At 37.8% G+C, this 21,860-nt stretch overlaps 1 protein-coding gene across 7 annotated transcripts; it reads left to right on the forward strand.

Moving 5' to 3' along the window:
• The first annotated feature begins 1,903 nt into the window (after positions 1 to 1,903).
• On the forward strand, positions 1,904 to 19,614 carry LOC18448336 (putative UDP-glucuronate:xylan alpha-glucuronosyltransferase 3). Of its 7 annotated transcripts, none has more exons than XM_011630265.3 (5): positions 1,904 to 2,018; positions 2,632 to 2,733; positions 16,780 to 16,977; positions 17,456 to 18,093; positions 18,426 to 19,614. In XM_011630265.3, the coding sequence occupies exons 2-5, from the start codon at positions 2,669 to 2,671 to the stop codon at positions 19,445 to 19,447; spliced, it is 1,923 nt and encodes a 640-aa protein (XP_011628567.1). In that variant the 5' UTR covers positions 1,904 to 2,018; positions 2,632 to 2,668; the 3' UTR covers positions 19,448 to 19,614. The 7 variants fall into 7 exon arrangements, with proteins under 7 accessions (XP_011628567.1, XP_020531767.1, XP_006858468.1 ...); XM_020676108.2 differs by lacking the exon at positions 1,904 to 2,018 and adding an exon at positions 2,082 to 2,496; XM_006858406.4 differs by lacking the exon at positions 1,904 to 2,018 and adding an exon at positions 2,082 to 2,355.
• Positions 19,615 to 21,860: the final 2,246 nt, after the last annotated feature.

Genomic DNA, 21,860 nt, shown 5'->3' on the forward strand with positions numbered 1-21,860 from the left:
CCAAAAATATTTTCAATCAAGCATATCTACAAGAAGTTAGAAATCTTAAAAATTGATGATTAAAATCAAAATACAATATTTTAAAAACTTAAAATCATTTCTTTTTCCACATTCATGCACCTCGAGATCGAGACGACTAATTTAAGAGTTATTAAAACACTCCTTTTTATCAGGGTTTTTTTAGGTACACCTTATTTTATGACTCAAGGTCAAACACATTTTTCCATGTGTGACTTTTGCTTATGAGATAGCGTACTTTAAAATGCACGAACATAAAATATCGCTCAGTTTTTAGCAATCTTATTAACATATGATTGTCATTTTGAAACCTCTATATTTTGGAGAATTTGGAAGGGGTTGATGTCTCTTAATCATTATAGAAAAGGCTTTGGGGTATTTTTGTTAGTTTCCCCACTTATCATGTTTCTAAAATTGGTCAGATTTAGGAATATTGCTTCATAACTATCTTTTTGGTTTTTTTTTGTAAAAAGACTTGAAGCATGAAACTCATTTATCTTAAAATAAGTTAGTAGCCCCAATAAAAAGTGACCTGGGACCCATGGGTTTAGGGCGGTCGGTTTTGCCCACCAAGCCATAGCTTCTTTCCTTTTTTTTCTTTTTATTTTATTTTATTTTATTTTTTTATTTTTTTTAACTTTGTCGCGGCCTTAAATTTTTCATGCATGTTTTTACATCAGCTGCCGAGGGTTTCTCTATGAATTGCCATAGGTAAAATTTTGAAATTTTTTAGGAACCGGAGAGAAAACTTATGTGAAAGTGAGGAGTATTTTTGTTTATCTAATCATTGATCCATGGATTTCTTTCATGTTAATTACTCTCTCGGTGGTAGTCCAACCAATTCAAAAGACAGACATGTTGGGAGTTTCAGTCACATTAATCATAATAATGGGCTATTCTTTTTTTGGCAATGAATAATTCAAAAGAGAGACATTTTGAGATCCATATATAAATTTGTCTTATAGAAGTTATCTATACTTTACTCAGTATCTGGCTCGATACTATTTACCTAGGGAGAGGAGTGAATTGCAAGAGCTTCCTATGACTAATAACTAAATAATATATTACATAATACATGGTACGATGGTAGTTATTTTTTAATTAACTGGGATCGGCTATACGAATTATGATATTGATTATTTTTTTCTATTAAAAATCGCATGGTATGTATCAAACAATTGATATAAATAATATTATGTAAAATATATTAATTTAAGATAAAATGGTCTACTTCTAAAAAGTTCAAGTGTAATCCAAAGATATGTAAATAGATGACTTAGTTCCTACAAAAAAAGAAAAAAATTGAGAAACAACATGGAAGGGGCAAAATTTGGAGGACAAAGCTTACCATTCTAAATTTCAATTAATCAGGGGTAAAGTGGACAATTTTCAAAAAAAGGGCTAGGCTGGTCAATGTAGAAAAGCTTGGGTTTCTTTAAGGGGGTCGGACCTTTCCATAAAGAAGGGGGCTAATGGGCATTGTTGTCATTTTTTCCCAATTAAAGCGAAAATATTAATTTATTAATTGATAAATCAATAAAATAATTCAAAATAAATAAATAAAAAAGTACGGTTTGTATAGATCCTAAGCTCTAAACAATCAAATTAGAGCCTCCTTTAAAAAGTGTCGAGACCTCCTTTAAAAAGTGTCGAGAAATGTGATTTTAATACTGAAAATCTTTGTAACAGCTTTAAAATATATTTTCATTTTTATTTATAAAGTTTAAAGCTTCAAAAATAATGTAGATCGATAAATCTATGAAAACTTGAAAATCTTAAAAATTAATATTTAAAAATATATTATAAAATATAATTATTTTTATAATTTAAAATTCATTTTTTTCTCAGCTGATCAATTTAAATATATTTGGGCATCACAACAACCTCTTCCTCCGGTGAAATATTTGAGGGAGGCTCTCATTTGATCGTTTAGAGCCTCGGCTCAATATCAACTTTTCCCATATGACCTCAGTTTTATAATCTTTTGGGATTTTGACCAGGTACCCATTTTTTTCAACCAGTTTACAAATATGGTGCTGTTTTCTTACATCTCACAGCCATTTGAGCAAAGCACTCAATTTAGAATTTCAGACTCTCTCTCTCTCTCTACTATTTCTGTGCCTTCCTCAGTTGACTCCCTACGCCTATTAAGCTTCCCAACTCGTCTTTCTCTCACCAAGTTCAAATTCTATTGCCCTCTCTCTCTCTACATATTCTTACTGGCATCTGGGTGAGTTGATGAGCCCAGTCTTTAATGCCTCTGAGCATATGGGGTGTCTCTTTTATATTGTTTTATGACTTGGGTCTCTCTCTCTCAGCGTATTCAGAGTGATTTGGGTGCGTTGATTTCTTAGCTTTTGAGTTTCTCTAAGCTCATGGGCGCAGTTTTATAATGTTTTATGGTTTACAGTTTTCATCAATCTCTCTCTCTCTAGATTATTAATTCATTTGGAGAAGTTGAACAACTATCATTCGTTGGTGGGTCATTTTGAAATAAGAAAAAGAAACAGTTTTTTTATTGATTTCAGAGCTATGGTTGTGCATTTTATAGCGTTTTATGTTTTGGGTTCTCAATGATTTTGTTGGTTTTGTTTTTCCTCATGTGTATGATAGATTAGATGGTGCCTTCACCTGGTGCATCTGAATCAGGATGAGAGGGCTTTCTGGTGCATTGCCTTCTCCAGTTGAACCCAGGCATAGGCAAGCTGGCTTACTGTAAGTGTTTTTCCTTATTTAAGACTTACATCTTTTGTACTCTTAAATTCTCTCTCTCTCTCTCTCTCTCTCTCTCTCTCAGTAAAATCTTTGTGTTTACTTTTTCCTTTGTATTCTCTCGCGTCAGTCTCAGATTCCTCAGATTAAACTACGAAAAAGAGTTGGTTTGGTGACATTTGCATTTTGAACTTCAAACAGGGGAGCATTTGCAGAGATCACTTTTCTATTCCTTTTCTATATTAATTTCATGATTTGTATATCGTGTGTTCTGATGTGAATTGGGGGTATCAAAGAAGAGTTTTGGGTCTAGATGTTGCTATAGGACCATGTTTGTTGTGTATGCAAGCTTTTATGGCATTTGAGAGAGTGTGATCCTCTCTTAGCTCTGTCTCTTGAAGAACTCAATTCTTGCCTTTGGCTTGTTTAAGGAAATTTAATTACTTAGAGAAGAAAAAGAATGAGCTACCAACTAGTAAATCATGGCCCTGGGTATGATTAAGGTACGCATGATTCTTTTTACTTTTAGCTTTTTAGGACTTTATCTATGTTTCTTAGTTGATTGAGGATTCTAATCGCGAATCCAAAGTTTGAATGGAAGAACCAGAACTGTGGAATGGAAGGGCTGAATTTGTGTCGGTTGCTTGATTGCTACCTAATAGAGGGCATTCTCTTTGATTTATATAAGAGAGAGGACAGAGAGAGAAAGAGAAGAGAGAGGAGGGGTGGCGGGGGGCTGAGAGCTAGGGGATGAAGTAGAGACAATGGGACACGCATATTCCTTTTTTCAACATCTTAGATGTTGCAAATTGTTTGGAATTCTAACGCAATGGTTGCTTGATTGCTATCTAATAGAGGACAGTCTCCTTAGTGATGTGCTGCTTTTTATTTCCTTCTTGGGTTATCGTTTTTTTGGGTGTATAAAGTTAGCAGCTAACCACTAAACCGAGCGGATGAACCTGTTTGTTTATCTTTGTAGCTAAGATCTCATTCCAGTCTTTGTAGGAATTTTGACTATCTAAAGGAACATAGAGGTTGTTGGATTTTTGTTCACTATAAAGATAGCATCTTTCGGCTGTTAGGTATGTTGGCCTTCATCCTGGTTTTTTTTAGAGTATTTGGACTAGTCTCTCTCAACTTCCTGGTTACATTTGAGATTTATAGACTAGTGCCTTAGAATAGAAGCATTAAATAGTTTAGTTTTGGTTGAATGTATTTCGTACTTAACTGTGTGTTTGTGATGTGAGGATAGCAAATCAAATTCAGTATGACCTGATTCATAGTAGTTGATTTCTAGAATATATAGTAACTCTTAAATAAATAAAATAAATATTTTGTCTCAAGGAGATGAGCAGAAAAGTGTCGCAAAATTATAGATTTTTTGTATTGAAATTTATTCAAAATTTTGTAATTTTAGTAGGATGCCCAGTATAACTTCGGTACAAATTTATCTGTATGATGGGATTCGTATAATTGTTACACATTGCTGATTACTGTTACAAGGGAACTTTTCATTTCAGCTTGGTTAGAAAATACCTTTTTGTGATTATGCCTATTTCTTTGCACGGTGGTCAGGCCCATACGATTTGTCATATGTGAATTCACATGAAACCTCCTTGCTCTGAAGCTTGAAATTTAAATAACAAGTTTATGCATGGGCTCTAAATAAGATCCGAGCAAGTGTTCTCACTTTTTATTATTCCATGTTATGAATGCCGTGGATAAATATGCAGAAGTTTGGGATCTACCAGCATTCACTATGATAGGCAGCTTCATCAAAGCCAGTATGAGCCACAATGTTCGAGGAGAAAAGGAAGTGTGTGCAATAACTGCATTCTAGCAAAATAGATGTTGAAGTGACTGTCTAAATGTCAATGTGGCCTAAGTATCATAACCATTAGCCACTAATGACAAGTTCCTCCACAAGAAATAGAGGAAAGTTGACAATGTCCTCCACAATCAGTGGAGCATGTGTGAACAAAAAAATTCAATGTATCTGAAAACTGTAACGATTTCAGGAAGTTTCTTTCGAAATGTGTGCTAGGGGTCTATTTGAGTCAATAAAGATCCTTTTCAATTTGATGAATGAAGTGATGACATGGTGAGTGAGAACCTCATGGAGGAAAATATTCTTCATGTCAGCTGCAACAACAATCACCGTCAAGAGAGAATAGTAGTTTGTAGATGGTGTTCGTCTTGGCCTTGGGCCAATATGTCTCATCGTAAAACTTCTCTCTTGAGCACAGCCAGTGAACAACTAGGCTTTGTAGTACCCTATATTGTGATTTGCTTTGATCTTGGATTTGAATACCGAATAGTTTATTAGCCTTCTACCTTTTTTTTTCTTTATCTTTTCTGACAACAGTTGATAATCTTCTTCCCCAGTTGAAGTTTGAATACCTTTTCTCTTAAAGGGTATAAATCTCTTCTTTTAATGCCTATTTCCTGCAGGCATGGGAGGAAGCTTATTAGACAAATGAGGTTCAATATGATAATCAATGATCACCAAAAGAGCTAAGAAGTAGTGTAAGAGCGTATTTATAGCCTAGGGTTCAAGGATAGCTTTTCCTGTGCGAAGATAGCAAGGTTTTAGGGATTAGAGGCACTGTAGGTATTGCGATTCATTGATTTCCCTAATTTTTTTTTCTTCTTCTCTGGGTAAATCAGCTGGACAAGTCTGTCCCCTACCCGTTTTCATTGATAAAAAATATGATGCGTCAAGTACAAGAAGAGATCCTTTGATGAGAAATAATTGCGACATCAGAAAACAGCAAGACAGAAATGAAGTCTTGCAGTCTTGTTTGCCATACTGTAGCAATTGAAACCATTGCACCCTTTTTGGCCAACACCTCCGCGACCTCATTAGCTTTACAATAGATGTGTCTCAAGGTCCACTGGTAATTACAAAGCAAAGAAAGACAGTTCGGAGCTCAAGAGATATCTCCAACGAGTTACCATGGAATCTCGCATCGGCTTCACAGCAAGTTTAGACTCACTTTCAATCTCAATGCTTCTACAGTTTGCTTGTGCTACCAGCTGCATTCCTTCCCAAGGTACGGAAGTCAGCCACCTTATTCGTATTTACTTTGAAGGGATCTGAGAAAGCAGCTAAAATATCCCATTTTGATCATGAATAATTCCTCCACAACCAGCCCTACCTGGATTAACCGATGAGGCTCCGTCAATATTAAGAGCCATCCAATAGGTGGAGGCAACCACTGCATATTAAATGTCTGCACCTTAGATTTGAGGATATTTTGATGTACAATAAATGTGGTATAACAACTTCTACAGCCCTACCGAGTCAACTTGTGAGACTATCAATCATGCCAGAGCAACCTTGAGGGTTACCACCCATCTCTAATGCCCTCTTTGAGGGTGCTTGTCACAGTGCCAATCTCAACGCTAAGGATTTAAGAAAGAAAATGCTCATTTCCACAAGTTGACCTACAGAAGCAGGGTTTGTAGGAAAACTGGAGCGTGAAGTAGATTCGACATATGAATAGATGATTGAGAGATTGGATATGCAAGTACATTGTTAAAGATATGAGTCAGTAAGCAAAAAGAATTAGCAATTCTGACAATTTAAGGAACACTCCATTAGAAGATTGTAAAGAACAGTTACCAATCATAGTGTTGGATTTTCATGAACTTTACTAGAGCAACGTGCGTTTTTGTCGGTCTTCCAATTTAGGCTCCAGCTAATGGTACTCAAAAGCCATGGATTAGTGTGAAGAAGTTCTGCAGGACTTTGAAGATCCAATTGAAGCAACCAATAACTTCAGCCACCAAAGTGAACGTGGCTAGATGAACTCGCCCATTAAGTTTAAATGATAGGGTTTGATTGGTCTTGATTTCGATAGTTGGAAGCATAGACAGGAATCAGGCTTGGGTCAAGGTGGTAGTAGCTGGGTTATGAAAACATTGTTTGGATGAAATTCTTAGTAATCACTTGCTGAGTATTTTTTTTTTGGGAAAATCAGCATAAACCCTCTGTACTGCAGCCTCATGAGATATGATAAAAACATACATAGAAAAACAAGTTTGCATGAGTAGAAATGCCAAAGCCCTAGTAACAGATCCTCAAATTATTGCATGGGATCAAATTTGCAATAAAGTTCTCTTGAACCATCATTTCTACTTGAGAGAAAGTCACAACGTACAAGGGTCTCTTTTTCTTGAAGAAAGGGGTCCCTTCTATTAAATATAAGAAAACTTGAAAACCGAGACTCTATGGGAATTGTTAATAATGTGTTCAATATGTATCGGAAAGACCTTAAGCGATAGCAATTAGAAAAGCTGTTACAGTTTATAAAGCTGTCCAATGAAAACCATGGCTCACGAAGTCCTCTCCGGTCTCGAAGTGCCATGGAGCGCAAATAACAGCCTATGAGCAAAAGAACCCTGGAACGGGCCAGATCGGCCCCAAAAGAAACATAAAGATAGATATCATCACCCCCAAAGCATCGCTCAAATTGCAGATCAAATGGGTCACGATACAAGAAAATACATAATGGGTACCATACACGGCCCTTGCATGGTCAAGAAGGGATAAAATTACATAAATACCCCTGAAATCAATCTTCGATGGTCTTTGGACCATCACAAATGCGTTCAAGGGGTCCAAAAACCCTTAACTCTCAATTTTCAAGCAAAACAGAGCTCTGTAGGCCTGACTTTCCAAAAAGGGAAAGGATGCAGAATTATGGTTTGTTCTACATGCTAAATATAGCAATTTACTGCAACTTTGCCCCAAAATTGGGCAAGCTTCCCACACTCATATTTCTCAAATGATGAAGGGGATCGAGCTGAAATTTTGATATGTTATGCCCCTTGCCGAGAGGTTTCTATTGATATGGTTTGCAGAAGATGGCCACCCGGATCGCAACAAATCCTAGAGATAAGTTCATGGTTTTTTATGATAATGCAAATTGTAGTCCATTTGACCTCCCCTCGGTCATTCCGTGACACTTTTACTTCCGCGTGACATCTTGGGCTAAGATAACATGCATGTCCATTGTGACTCCAAGGGCTTCGCATAAAAAAAATGCAACCCACGATAGGGGATGGATCAAAGGTTGTTCGGCGCCTAAAACATGGCCAATACCATGATGTTGCAGAATTTTCGAATTAGCAACTTGCCAGAGCCATAACTTGACCGAACATTGGGTCATTTTGCATGGTTCTTGATGCAAAACAATTGTGGCGGACTGCCCTTTGTTTTTCCGCCTGCCAAACAGCTAAGAATCCAAGCAGTCCAGAGAAATTGATCCAAGAAAATCTATGGAAAGGTGCATGAGCCCCAAAATAAAAAATTGGCTGGAAGTCTGCCAAATCTCTTGGGTTTCACACAAAATGCATATCAAAACGATCGTGATTGCTTGATCTATATTTTCCCAGTGATAGATCATCTATTCCAGTGTCGAAGAGTGCAAAATTAAGTCTCCATACCATGTGTATGGGAAGAGGCCCCATTATTGGGGACCTAAAGTGTCTTTTCGGACATTGTTCATGTCTAATTCGGTCATTTTTCCTTTTACCGAATTGCCTTTTGATCATTCAGAATTTTTTTTAGACCCAACCCAAACAACTGTTGGGTATCCATCCATGTTTTGGGGAGTCTGTCTAAGCGCCCCTACCTACCTCCTTAAGGTTTTTCTTTTGCATGCCTTTAGAAAGAGATTCTATCACCTATTTTTGAGGAGAGAGAAAACTTTTGCAAAAGAAGATCATACCCACCTAAACCCTAGTTGGAACTTTGACCATACCCCCTAATCCAAGGCTCCTCAACCAAAACTAGGTCCTAACCCGAGTTCAACCCAAGCTCTTAAGCCAACCCCATCCTTAACCACGCTTCTACACTTAACTCAAGCCTAATCCAAGTTCAATCAAACCCAACCCAAACTAACCCAAGCTCCTACACCTAACTCAAGCCAATACACCTGACCCAAGCCCAACCAAACTCAATCTAAACCCTCCTTACATGTAATTCAAGTTCCAAAGAATTGACTTTCGCCTAGTATACTCACCCAAACCGTCCAAACCCTGAACCTAGAATAGCCAATCCTAAGTCACCCCAAACCAAAGCCAAGATCAGCCCAATCAAACCCCGCCCCACCCCAGCCCAAGCAAACACAAAGCCCAAGAGAGTGCAAAACCGAATGCAAAGTGAATTGAGGTGCTTGGCCCACAAGGCTCATCTCGCGGGAGAAATTTCCCGAGGTTTGGTACCCTCACACCTTGCTGGGCTGGATAAGTGGCAACAAACCCCAGGGTCTAAGAGGGCTATAAGCCTAGGCATGTGAAGAGCCCACCCTAAAATTGTGGTAACCAGTCCATCTCTTGTACCCTTTATCTCTAAATTAATAAAAGGAAAAGTGTTGCATGAGTCAGTGGGCGCAAGAGCGTGCTAACTCGCAAATGTCTATCGTAAAGATGGAAGTTGTATAAAGTGTACCCTCCATAAATTCCATATAGATGGTGCACCAAAAAATATCAAAAAATTATATTTTTAATTTAAAATTTTATTTTTCTTTTCATATTCATGATCATCTTGGCTAGATGATGAATCTATAAAAAAATTAGATAAAAATCCATCTTTAAAATGGATTTTAGAGGGGGGCCGCATGTGTACATGAGTCGGCTGACTCATAGAAACCTTATCCTTAATGAAATTTGTTGGTTGTTCATCGGGCGCCCATGTCATTTGCCTTATCCACACCATGCATACATGCACATGTGTGGGTGCGCTAGCTGCGCGACCAACCATAACAAACCTGTCTGGTGTACCACATACATTGTCAGCAAAACATTTCAAAATTGCAGGAGCAAAAAGCAGGAAAGGCATTTCTACCAGCCGATGGAAGCTGAATAATTAAATATTCTAATAACGAAAGATAGCTACAGCAGAAAGGATTAAGGGAAATGAAAAAAACCTTAGCAATGTATCCCAAAAAAAAAAAAAAAATTATTAGGATAGAAAATGAGAGATTAATTATAACTAATAAATGCACACACGAAGATTCACATCAACATGTGTAGTTAAATGTATGTTTAGCATGCGCATGCATTGTTGCATGCGGAAGTTCTAAAACCCAACGGTTGATTTTTAGCAAAGTAAAGAGCGAGAAAAATAACAACCACAAGCAAGCTACAAATAAAACACACAAAAATAATGCAAGAAGGAACAAAAAGAACTTGTGGTTCGTCACTGATGCGACTACATCCACAAGACATGACGATCAACATTTTGTCATTATGTAGAAGTAAAAAGAAGTAAAAGATAGCTTTTACCTGAGAGAACTAGAGAACACTTCTAATCTCAACATCTCACAACTCTCACTTTCACATGGACTTCTATTCACCCTTATGGAGTCTCTCTCTCTCTCTCTCTCTCTCTCTCTCTCTCACCTCAAGGTTTCTTTACACCTCTCTCTCGACATAACAACTTTATTTATAGAGGTCTAGAAAGCCCTAGCTTGATCACCAGGCTGCTCAACTTGAGGCCTTCCTTCCTACAACAAAAGATAAGCTCAAAAATCATAATAGTATGTTTGTAGGAAAATTATTTACCTAAAACAAGAATCCACATCCCACATATAAAGGAAACCAAATTAGTCATGTATTTTGCTTTCTTGGGATTGAAGGTAACATCTAACAAATCTCCGCCATGCTTTTAATTCCATTTGACCGTCTTATGCACATGCACCCCCATGGTCATGCACCATGGAAACGCATTAATCAAGTCCAAGCCATTGATTCAAAAAGTGGTCGGCCTAATGCCTCGGTGGGCTAGGGGGGCCTAACCACTCTGCCCAGGCCTGGGTGGACCAACTACGCAGGCGCCTGAGGGACTGCGCCCGCCTAGGTGCAAAAATATCCATTGGGTGGGGTATTTTTGTGTTTTATTTTGTATTTTTTATGCAAAACCTAGACCTAAACCAGGATTGCTGGACACCTCTTGTCCCCTTTTGAACCTTGGCTGCCAAGGTTTTGGGTGACCTCCTAGGAGCTGTGCGGCTTAGAGACCCCTCCACCCCCCCCCCCCCCCCCGGGGTGCTTAGGCTCTGCCCAGCGTTTTTTGGAACAGTAGTCCAAGCTCAACTTGAATTTCAGGAATTGAAATGGCTTTGTCAACATATTTGCAACACTCTTTTTAGTGTCCATCTTCAATAGTGATATGTCATCCTCAACTATTATCCTACGGATAAAAATGGTGCTTCACCCTAATATTAATTTGTCCTCACATGATAGTCCTGGTTCTTCACCAAATGCATTTTGCTCCGACGATTGCAATAAACAATAGTTCCAACTTGTTGTCTCAAATAACTTTCAAGCCCTCTAAGGCAAATGACTCATTTCACTACTTTGTTAACAACCATGTATTCTATTTCAAGCATAGACGAGCCAACAGTGGGTTGTAGCATCGACCTCCAACTAATCTTTGTCCCAGTAAGTTTAAACTCATAACATAAAGTGGACATTCTATAGTCAAAATTACCTGCAAAGTCAGCATCTACATAACCAACAACCTCGTCACTGAACTTCTTCTTGTTATCAAACACTAGACCCACATTTGAATACCCCTTAGGTAAAATGTAGTATCCATTTCACTTATGTCAATGCTTCTTACTTGGGTTCGCCACATTCTTGCTAACAACACTTATAACATGAGATAAATCTGGATTAGTGCAAACCATTATATACACGAGGCTTCCAACAAGACCATATAAGAAACATGAAACATGTATTCCTTTTCAGCATTTGTAGTTGGAGATAATGTTTGCTAACAATCTGAAATGTGCAACAAGAGGAGTGCCCATTGGCTTTCAATTCTCCATCATAAATTCCATGAGGACCTTCTCAATGTACTCCTTTTGAGATAACTACAATTTGCCGAACTCTTTAGATCTACATATCTCTATGTCAAAAAATTTCTTTGTTGAACCTAAATCTTTCATTTCGAATTCTCTACTAAGTCTTTGATTTATTGATCTCTGTGTAACTCTCCACAACAATAAGCATACTATCCACATAAAGCAGCAACTAGATGAATGAACCATTAGTAACTCTCTTATATAAAAATAAATAAAAATATGCACTCGCGAACACACACAATTATCATTACTTCTGACCCGTGTCTAATCATGAATATATTGAAGTGCTTGTATTATTGGCTAGGATACTGCTTTAAGCCATCCAATGACTTGTTCGGCTTGTGGACATTTTCACTTTGCCTTTGGCTACAAACCCTTTAAACTGAGTCATACAAATTGTTCCTCCAATTCTTCATACAAGGACAATGTTTTGACGTCAAGCTACTCTAAATTAAATAATGCGACAATGGCCAATAACTCTTTAATAGAGGTATAATTCAACAATCAAAGGGAAAATTTCATTATAATCAACTCCTTCCCTCTACGCAAAGACTTTTGCAACCAACCGTACCTAAACTTCTATCAGCACTAGACTCAGGATTGTTCCTTCGAACCTCTTTGCTTCCAATGACTCACTTTCCCTTGGGCAACTTTACAATATTCCAAGTATGACTCTTATAAAGAGACCCCATCTCCTCATTCATGGCATTGCTCCATCTGCTACTGTTAACATTTTTAGATTTCTCAAAATTGGATGGTTGTTGGCTTGTGGCAACGAAGGCATAAGTTCTAAAACCCGCCAATTAGATGTTTGGCAATATAAAGAGCAGGAAAGTAACAACCATAGGCAAACAACAAATAGAAGCATGAAAATACTGCAAGAAAGAATATTAATTACGGGAATTGTCCACCCTAGGTAGCAATTCCTGTTTGGAATCACGATTCTATGTTTCTATGAAGAAATGTTCACAAATCCCGATTCTTAGAAGTTAAGAATCACGATTCAAAATTCTTTTGAACCTCATTCCGATGTCTTTTGAATCTAAGATTCCACCTCAACAAATTTTGTGATTCATAGGTGCACATGAACGTGATTCAACCAATGTGAGACATTGCTTCCAATTTTTAGTTAAGGGTCCTCGACCTTTTTTCCAATACTTGTGGAAAGCTGTAATAAAGGACGCTCAATACATCGACTCCAATGTTAGGGGAGGGCTGTCATCGATTCCAACAACTGGAGAAGGGGTAAGGGTACTCTATCTATGGAGTCCAAAACTAAGGAATTTTTGCTTGTACATAATCTAAAATCTTCAATCTTTTGCCCTTTAGAACCCTTTTCTTGATAATTTTTTGGCCTGGTTCCAAGTCGTTTGGTGTGCGATTTCCGTAACTTAGGAATCTGGATCCCAAGTTGATGGGACTCCAATGTTAGGGGAGGGCTGTCATCACTCCAATGTTAGGGGAGGGCTGTCATCACTCCAATGTTAGGGGAGGGCTGTCATCGATTCCAACAACTGGAGAATGGGTAAGCGTACTCTATATGTAGTGTCCAATACTAAGGAATTTTTGCTTATAGATACTCTAAAATCTTCAATCTTTTGCCCTTTAGAAGTCTTTTCTTGATAATTTTTTGGCCTGGTTCCAAGTGGTTGGGTGCACGATTCCCGTAAGTTAGGAATCTGAATACCAAGTTGATGGGACTGCGATTCTTACAAGGTAGGAATTTTGATTCCTATCAGATCATAGCGCACTTCCCAAAACAACAAAGGTCCTCTTCCTATTAAAGAGGATATGTCCAAAACCCATAATAGTAAGCTTGTTTGTAGGAAGACATTGTTTCGCCAAAAAATATCTATCCCACATGAAAAGTAAACCAAATTGATCGCGCATTTTGCTTTCTTGGATTCAATGCAACTTCCAACATACATGAAATCTCCTGTTCATTTTCATTGGCTGTCGCATTGGTGAACCTCAAGAAATTGTATACGCTTCCAAAAAGAAGAAACAATTGCTAGGGTAACTCATTTACTGATACGAAAAACAGCAGCTGTACCTCATTTTTTGGGCAAACATTGTATTGAGATATGCATATGGTATCAAAATGATTAATAGTCTTTTTCTTTTTCTTTAGTAAAATGATTATTAGTCTTCTAATGGTTTGGAAGCTGAATCCAAACAGAAACTCATAGGCATATTTGGAGGTCCTTTCTTGGTTTTTCTAAGTCTAATTTTGGCAAACTGTCTCCTTGGGCAGTGGGATTGATGATTCTGGGATAAGGAGCTTAAAAAAGGTTGCATGTGCTATGATCCCATGAAGCAAAAACTTGGTGTAATAAGTGGATTGTTTCTGGAGGAATCATTTCTTACTTTTAGAGTTTCAGAGAATATCACTAAAAAGTACAGTTTATAATCGAATTGTTTCAACTGATATTTTTTAGTTATGTAAAATGATAATGACGAATGTCGTTCTTGATAATTATTTAGTTATGGAATTTTCGATACCTTTCAGAGTTTCGATTTTTCAGATATTATCAAGATCATCTTGGATGTTCCTTATAAAAGAAACTTTGCAAAAGATGGAAGAAGGTCTAATGAGTGGAACAAGAGACACAGCCATGGTTGTAATGAGGATAAAATGAAATCTTTTGGTGATGCAAGTGTTTATGAAGTCTCATTGCTGTTGGTGCTTGGCTTTGTGATGTCTCCATAGAAAATGGCCTTTATTATAGGAAGGAACAGATGATGCCTTGATGGTGCATGAATGCTTGGAGGGAGATAGGAGCTGGATTGTGATGTACTTCCACCTCATGGTTCTCAATTTTAATTAGGCGCTCTGCTTATGTTCTTTTATGGTACTCTTGATTACTTAGACTTGGTGATTTCTACCCCTTTTTGTTCACTGTTGTTTGGGAAGTTCTTACCCGACTTTTGGAGAGAGGAGATCCTTGGGATTGATAGGTGATTTTGCAGCTCATTGTGGCCACATCAGTTTCGCAATCTCCAATTTGCAAATGGCACCCTCTTTTTTCTTGGTGTTGAGTTGGAACAAATGAATAATTTCTAGTTTATCTTTGTAACCTGCAAAGCATTATTCAGTGTTGAGTGAGAAAAAGTTCAATTGGGAGAGAAGTTGGAGGCAATGGTTGATAATCTGGTTTGCAAATCTGCAACTCTTCCCTGAAAATATCTTGCGGTTCATTAATTTTAGGGCAAGCAGATGAATATTATGGGATCTAGTTCTTGAGAGTTTGAAATACACCAATATTATGCAAACCTGGTTATCTCTCAATGTGTTGTACAGTGACATACAATGAGGCTGCTTTTATAAGATCTCTGTCTCTATGTGGGGCCAATGTTTGACAAACCAATGGTGGTTGATCTAGGACCAAGAGAGATTAGGGGTTTCAATAGAGCATTATTAAGGAAATGGTTGGGGAGTGAGAAAATTAGTAGTTTGTGGAAAGATGTTTTAGAGGGTAAATGAGGACTGAGCGAAGGCGGTTGGGCAATTGCTCCCAGTACCTTGAGGTGTTTAGTGCAAACTTGAAGGAATGTGAGTTTATTTGATTCAGAGCTTTTAGGTTGCCTCGAAGAGGTCATTGTACCTGAAAAATGGTGTAAATGAGAGAATATGGAGGTGGGGTGGTACCATATGTTTTTCCACGAGATCTTTTTATTGGGGCTTTGTGCGGACTCTGGTGAGTCCTTCCCATATACTATTGATTTGATGCATCGCAGTCCCTCCATTTGTTCAGGCCTTTGGACGGCTTATTTGCTAAATAAGGTGTTTACTGTGGATCACTTCCAGATTAGAGGGGTCCAGATTTCTAATCATGTGCCAAAAGTTTTCAGATCCTATGATGTACCTTTTCCTCTGCAGTCCAATTGCCATGACTCTTTCCGAAATATGTTAGACTCTTCTATTCGAGCTAGTCACGCCTCAGTCCACAATGAGCCTTATGCCAGGGCAGGGATCGTTATCTATGTCATCCAGAGGGAGAAAGCTCTGAAGAATGGCGTCACTTGCAGTCTTTTAGGGCTTGTGGAGGGAGTGCAATAGTTGAGTCCATAGGAGATCGTACAGCAGAGCTCTTGTAATTGTGAGAACATATGAAATTTCATTTTTTTTTCCTCAGTCCTCATACAACCTGAGTTTGGTAGATATTCGGTTCATTGCTGATGAGGATATATTCAAACTTGATGGGAGCTGTAAGGGTAGTTTGGTTCGTGTGTTGTGTGTGGTATCATTTGGATAGAAAAGTCAAGGTTATCCCATCATATTTGGGCCTCCCTGGGTTTGTGCAATATCAGTGTGTCAGAAGCAAACACCCTATTGATTGGGCTCTAGAAGATCTCATTGAACACCTTCCTCCCAATGTTGATAGAAGGGAATTTCTTCATGTCATTGGATGGGTTCAATAGGGGATGCCTATTTGCTGGTGTATGCCACAATCCTAATCGCTCTTTCATTCCTTGAGTAAAGTGAATTTTGAAGCTGGTTCATTGGATATGATGGGTTTCTTTGTCATCACCAAACCTGTCTTAACCTGAAGATGTTCTTTCAACATCTCTTGATTTTGAATTTTATTGTATGTTGATGTATTGTAGTAATAGAAAAATGAGATGTTATAACGATAAAGTGGACTGTCAGAGCAGTTATTTAGTGCCCAGCTTGTGAGAGAGCATAATGTTGCATTTCTTCTTTGAATCTTGTGGGAGATATGCATAAAACCAGCCTTGGGACATTTATTCAAATAACTATCACTTCGTGCTGCTTATGGCCTTATGCAGACTAAACCTGGCTACTAAAGCTTGGCTTGAGAAATTCCAAAAGATGATCATTATAAAACGTTCCAGGTTGAAATCTGACATCCAGTGAAATAAGCAAGAATTCAATGTGAAATTGGAGTTAGTTTTGCCACTTCCAAATTTAGACTTTGAAAGTGGCAAATTTCTTATAGAAATTAATGTGAAAAAATTGAAGATGTCGAATTTTGACAATAAAAGGCCATAGAAGCAATTTTTTTCCTCTCACAAAAATTATATGGAACTCTTAATAGTGTTTCAGCCTATTAGTTAAGAATGCATTTTGGATTTGAAGCTGAATTTGCTTTTCACCATCTCAGTGCTATCATGTGACACCATTAACATTGTTTTTGACTGCATGGGGCAGTGACAGTGGGAGCAAAAGGAGGATCCAAAGACTGACAGACTTGGAAGACACTGATAAGGCCATCTTCAATCCCGTTCAGGACAGGAATTCGAGCTGCAAGCTTTGCTCTCTGAAGCTTGTTCTTGTTCTTATCATATGCGGCACTTTCTTAACACTCCTCCATTCTCCAACATTTCATCATGGAGAGCAACCCTTAAAGTCTGGTTCTCAGTATATTTTTATATTCATATTTTTATTGTAATGCCGAGTATTTTCATATTTGAGAGAGAGAGAGAGAGAGAGAGAGAGAGAGAGAGAGAGAGAGGGAGGCACTTTCTTAACACTCCTCCCTTCTCCAACATTTCATCATGGAGAGCAACCATTAAAGTCTGGTTCTCGGTATATTCATATTTCCGTATATTTATTGTAATGCCGAGCAACCCTCAAATTCTGGTTTTCGTTATGTTATTTCCATATTTGAGAGAGAGAGAGAGAGAGAGAGAGAGGTTTGATTACAAAATTTTGGTGAGATTATGTGAAATTACTAATTGTGGCATTTGTTCACTTTACTGAGTTGAATTAGTCCTCTACACATAATTTGATCCCATACCCAGAACTTGATCAGTTATTTAACTATGGAGTTCCAATACCAAGAAAAATTAGATAGAGTAAATTTATGCATTTTGCAATATTGCAGGACAAGATATGTAGATTTGGGTTGGCCATGGGAGACATCGGTTACAGATGACCAATATGTCTCACGATCTGAGGTCAGCTGGTCCCAAATTTCCAAATTCCTGGATCAGCTGAGCAAGACAAGAGAAAAACTATCGGTTGGGTTGCTAAACTTCAACTCTTCCGAACTCCATCAGTGGAAGAAGTTGACACCAGGTCTAAAACCGGTCAAATTACACATAGAACATGCAAAACCAAACATCACATGGGATTCACTTTACCCCGAGTGGATAGATGAAGAAGAATTCTCTGAAATTCCTGTTTGCCCTTCCTTACCATTGCCTAATGCTCCAAGGAATTTGAAGCTTGATTTAATTGCGGTAAAGCTTCCATGCAAAAGGGTAAAGAACTGGTCAAGAGATGTGGCCAGGCTCCATTTGCAGCTTGCAGCGGCAAAGCTTGCTGTTTCTATGGATGGCTCCTCATCTCACATTCTTCTTGTGTCTGAGTGTTGGCCTATCCCAAATCTTTTCACATGCAAGGAGCTCATCTTTCATGAAGGAAACACAAGGGTTTATAGGCCCGACAAGGTGACAATGGTGAAGAAACTTGGGCTACCGGTTGGGTCCTGTGAGCTTGCAGTGCCACTCAAAGCAAAAGGTACTTTATTATGCTTGTTCTTTTTAGTTATTTACCAGCAGGGTTCGGTTATTTATGGCTCGTGATCTGACTGGAAAATTTAGGCCTGCCTTATTGTGTGTGTGTGTGAGAAAGAGGGACCCACTAGACCTACAGGACAATAACTTCAAGGGAGTGCCCCACTTCCCTTTCTATGTACATTTCATTTGCCATTTATAACTTTCGTAATCCATGGGAATTTGCGATATGTATAAATCAACCCAAAGAACTCCTCTCCCTGCCTCCAACTCTCTCGATCTTCACTTTGCCCATTAACCAATGTCATTCTTTCACTTTCTCTCTCTTCTAAGCAGACCGCATCTATGCCGGAAACCCGCGTCGTGAAGCCTATGCGACCATCCTGCACTCTGCCCACATCTATGTCTGTGGCGCCATTGCTGCTGCACAAAGCATCCGTCTCACAGGCTCAACCCGTGACCTCGTCATACTTGTCGATGAAACTATCTCCTCCCATCATAGAAGTGGCCTTGCAGCGGCAGGTTGGAAGATAAGGACCATCCAAAGGATCCGAAACCCTAAGGCCGAGAAAGATGCGTATAATGAATGGAACTATAGCAAGTTTCGACTTTGGCAACTCACTGACTATGACAAGATTATATTCATTGATGCCGATCTCCTCATACTAAGAAACATTGACTTCCTCTTTGAAATGCCTGAGATAACGGCCACTGGTAACAACGCTACCTTGTTTAACTCTGGAGTAATGGTGCTTGAGCCCTCTAATTGCACGTTCAATCTACTAATGGACCACATTAACGAAATTGAGTCATATAATGGGGGGGACCAAGGGTACTTGAATGAGATTTTCACATGGTGGCATCGAATACCAAAGCGTATGAACTTTTTGAAGCATTTTTGGGCCAAAGATGAGGAGGAGAAAGAGTATAAGACCCGGCTATTTGCTGCAGACCCACCTGAGCTCTATGTCCTCCACTACTTGGGCCTGAAGCCATGGCTATGCTTTAGGGATTATGATTGTAATTGGAATGTGGACATATTGCAAGAGTTTGCAAGTGATATTGCTCATTGGAGGTGGTGGAAAGTGCATGATATGATGCCTGAGAAACTGCAGAGGTTTTGTCTGCTTAGATCAAAGCAAAAGGCAGGGTTAGAATGGGATCGCAGGCAAGCGGAGAAGGCGGCCTATGATGATGGCCATTGGAAGAGAAACATAACCGATCCTCGTCTTAAGATTTGTTTTGAAGAGTTTTGCTTTTGGGAGAGCATGTTATGGCATTGGGGCGAAACGAATTGGACTGACGATGCTACTCCTGTCACTACCACTGTACCAACAGCTTCTCTGTCTAGTCTGTAATTTGTTATCTTCATTATTATTTTTCATCACGAACTCGAGTTCGTGATGAAATTCATTGAAGTTGGGGATGTTTTTAGTTTGGCTTCGATCTTATCCTCAATTTTGACAATCTGTAGCCCAAGTCATAAATTGTTTCACAAATTTAAATCTCATTGGTACTTCGAATATTTCAGCAAGTCTTCTCATTGGTACTCCAAATATCTAAGCAAGTCTACAAGTTCCTTGAAATTTCATAGTAAGTGCCAAAATGACCCAAAGTACCAAAATGACCCATGGTATAGAAAATGAGATTTCTGACTAAAAATTGACGCTTTGTAGGCCTGCTGTACTTAACCCAACATCATCGCCCTCTTTATATAGATGGTACATTTTGGGTGAAACGACTGCAGTTTAACCAGGGCTTGCCCGAGTAGGACCGGATTCCAAGGTTGGTGGCACCAGGCCAAAAAAACTGCAGAACCGCCCGTCTCCCCGTTTTCCAATAATTTTTAAATGTTTCATGTAAAGTGTAACCCTGTCCGAGTCCCATTCACCTGAATCAGACTACGAACTTGGGGCCTACACTACGAACTTGGGGCCTACACTATGTTTGAATCACTAGTGGTTGAAGGTAGCTATGAAAGTTTTTTCAGACCAGGATCAGAACCAAAGTTCACTCTCAATAAGGCCATACTTCTCTCCCTCATTCAACAATGTTATATCCATGTGAAACAATCCACGTGATATGAATAACTTTTCCCACCCATTAATCCTTGTCTCATTCTTGGATTCACATGTTTATGTTTCTGAAGTCTTTTCAATGAAAAGCATGGCACCGACATCTTTAAGAATCTAATACTTCATATTGCAACACAACTATATATATATATATATATAGGTTTGTCTAGAGTTAACAACCCATCAAAATACAAAAGTTCAAGTTAAAAGGGGTTGTGATGGGTGTATTTATCAGAACAATCATTATTTTTTATTAAAAACTATTTTAATAGGTTATTTTACCATTAAGCAATGGTAAATTCAAAATTTTTACGAAAGTACAATGGCATTTTGGAAGTCAGTGTCCTGAAACTTTATTTGTAGAGTGCTCATGTCTTTTAGTTAAAATTTTAATTTTACCCTTTATAGAGATGAAAAAAATATCCTTTGTCTTGTAGTAATATTTACAAAATTGCCCCACAAAAGTAACTGTTTTAAAAAAATAAACTGCTAAATTAATAAATCCACCATTCACATCTCTCTCTACCTTGAACCTTTGTAATTTGAAGGGCTGTAAAGTTTAGAATATCATATATATATATATATATATATATATATAGAGGAAGATACAACAAAACGCCTATAGGCAAAAATGAATAGTGATTTTGCTTACCCTCATCACCGTCCAAAGTTCATCTCACGATCACGATTGTTCGGCAGTGTTTCATTTTTTGTTTTCTTTTTTACAAATTAGAATGATCTGAAATTTTAAACTTGTGCTCATCAAAAATAGATGAATTTACAAAAAATATCAAAAAAAAAAATACATAAAATAAATTGATCAAAATACCCTTTAAAGGTTTCAGGGGTGTTTTGATCAATTTGTTTTTTGCGAATTATTTTTTTTATATTTTTATTAGGTGTGTCTCACTAAGATGTACACATGCTCCAAATTTCAGATTATTTCAATTTGTAGAAAAAAAAATGAAAAATGAAACACTACCTCGTGACCGTGTGATGAACTTTAGATGGTGATGAGGGTCGGCGAAATCACTATTAATTTTCCTCTATAAGCATTGGGAAGAGTTTTCCATATATATATGTATATATGAATGGATTATATCAGCTCACGGGCTAACAGCTATAATGTCAGCCAATTGACCCATATAGAATCTGGGCCAATCTGACGGTCACGATTTTATTTCGTATTTAAATTTTTCATTTTTTTTCTACAAATCTAAATCACTGAAAATTTTTAGCGTATATTCTACTCATCAAGGAACACCTAATAAAAATAATAATTCATGAAATATAAATTTACCAAAATACACCTGAAAAGTTTCAGGGGTATTTTGGTCAATTTATATTTTATAAAAAAATTATACTTTTATTAGATTCTCCTATTTTTTTAGAATAAACATGCAAAATTTCAACTGATTTGGATTTGTATAAAAAAAAATAAAAATTCAAATACGAAATGCGATTGTGACCATTGGATTGGGCCCAGATTTAATTTGAGCCATTGGCTGACACTGTAACTGTTAGCCCGTGGGCTGACAGGATCATTTTCCTACACATATGTGAAAACACTACAAAACTCCTATAAGTGAAGTTCTATAGTACTTCACCGACGACTTTATTGTTGATCAAAGTTTATCACACGGTTATAGATGTCTAATAATGTTTTAATTTTAACATTTTAACAAATCATAATGAT

The sequence above is a fragment of the Amborella trichopoda genome, chromosome 11, assembly GCF_054954075.1.
Source record: "Amborella trichopoda isolate Santa Cruz 75 chromosome 11, AtrichopodaSantaCruz75HAP2 v2.0, whole genome shotgun sequence".
NCBI classification, from domain to species: Eukaryota; Viridiplantae; Streptophyta; class Magnoliopsida; order Amborellales; family Amborellaceae; genus Amborella; species Amborella trichopoda.

Coding starts and splice junctions, on each gene's coding strand:
- LOC18448336 (XM_011630265.3), top strand. CDS start 2,669: ATGAGAGGGCTTTCTGGTGCATTGCCTTCTCCAGTTGAACCCAGGCAT. Junction 2,734..16,779: donor CATAGGCAAGCTGGCTTACT/GTAAGTGTTTTT, acceptor TGCATGGGGCAG/TGACAGTGGGAGCAAAAGGA. Junction 18,094..18,425: donor AGTGCCACTCAAAGCAAAAG/GTACTTTATTAT, acceptor TCTTCTAAGCAG/ACCGCATCTATGCCGGAAAC.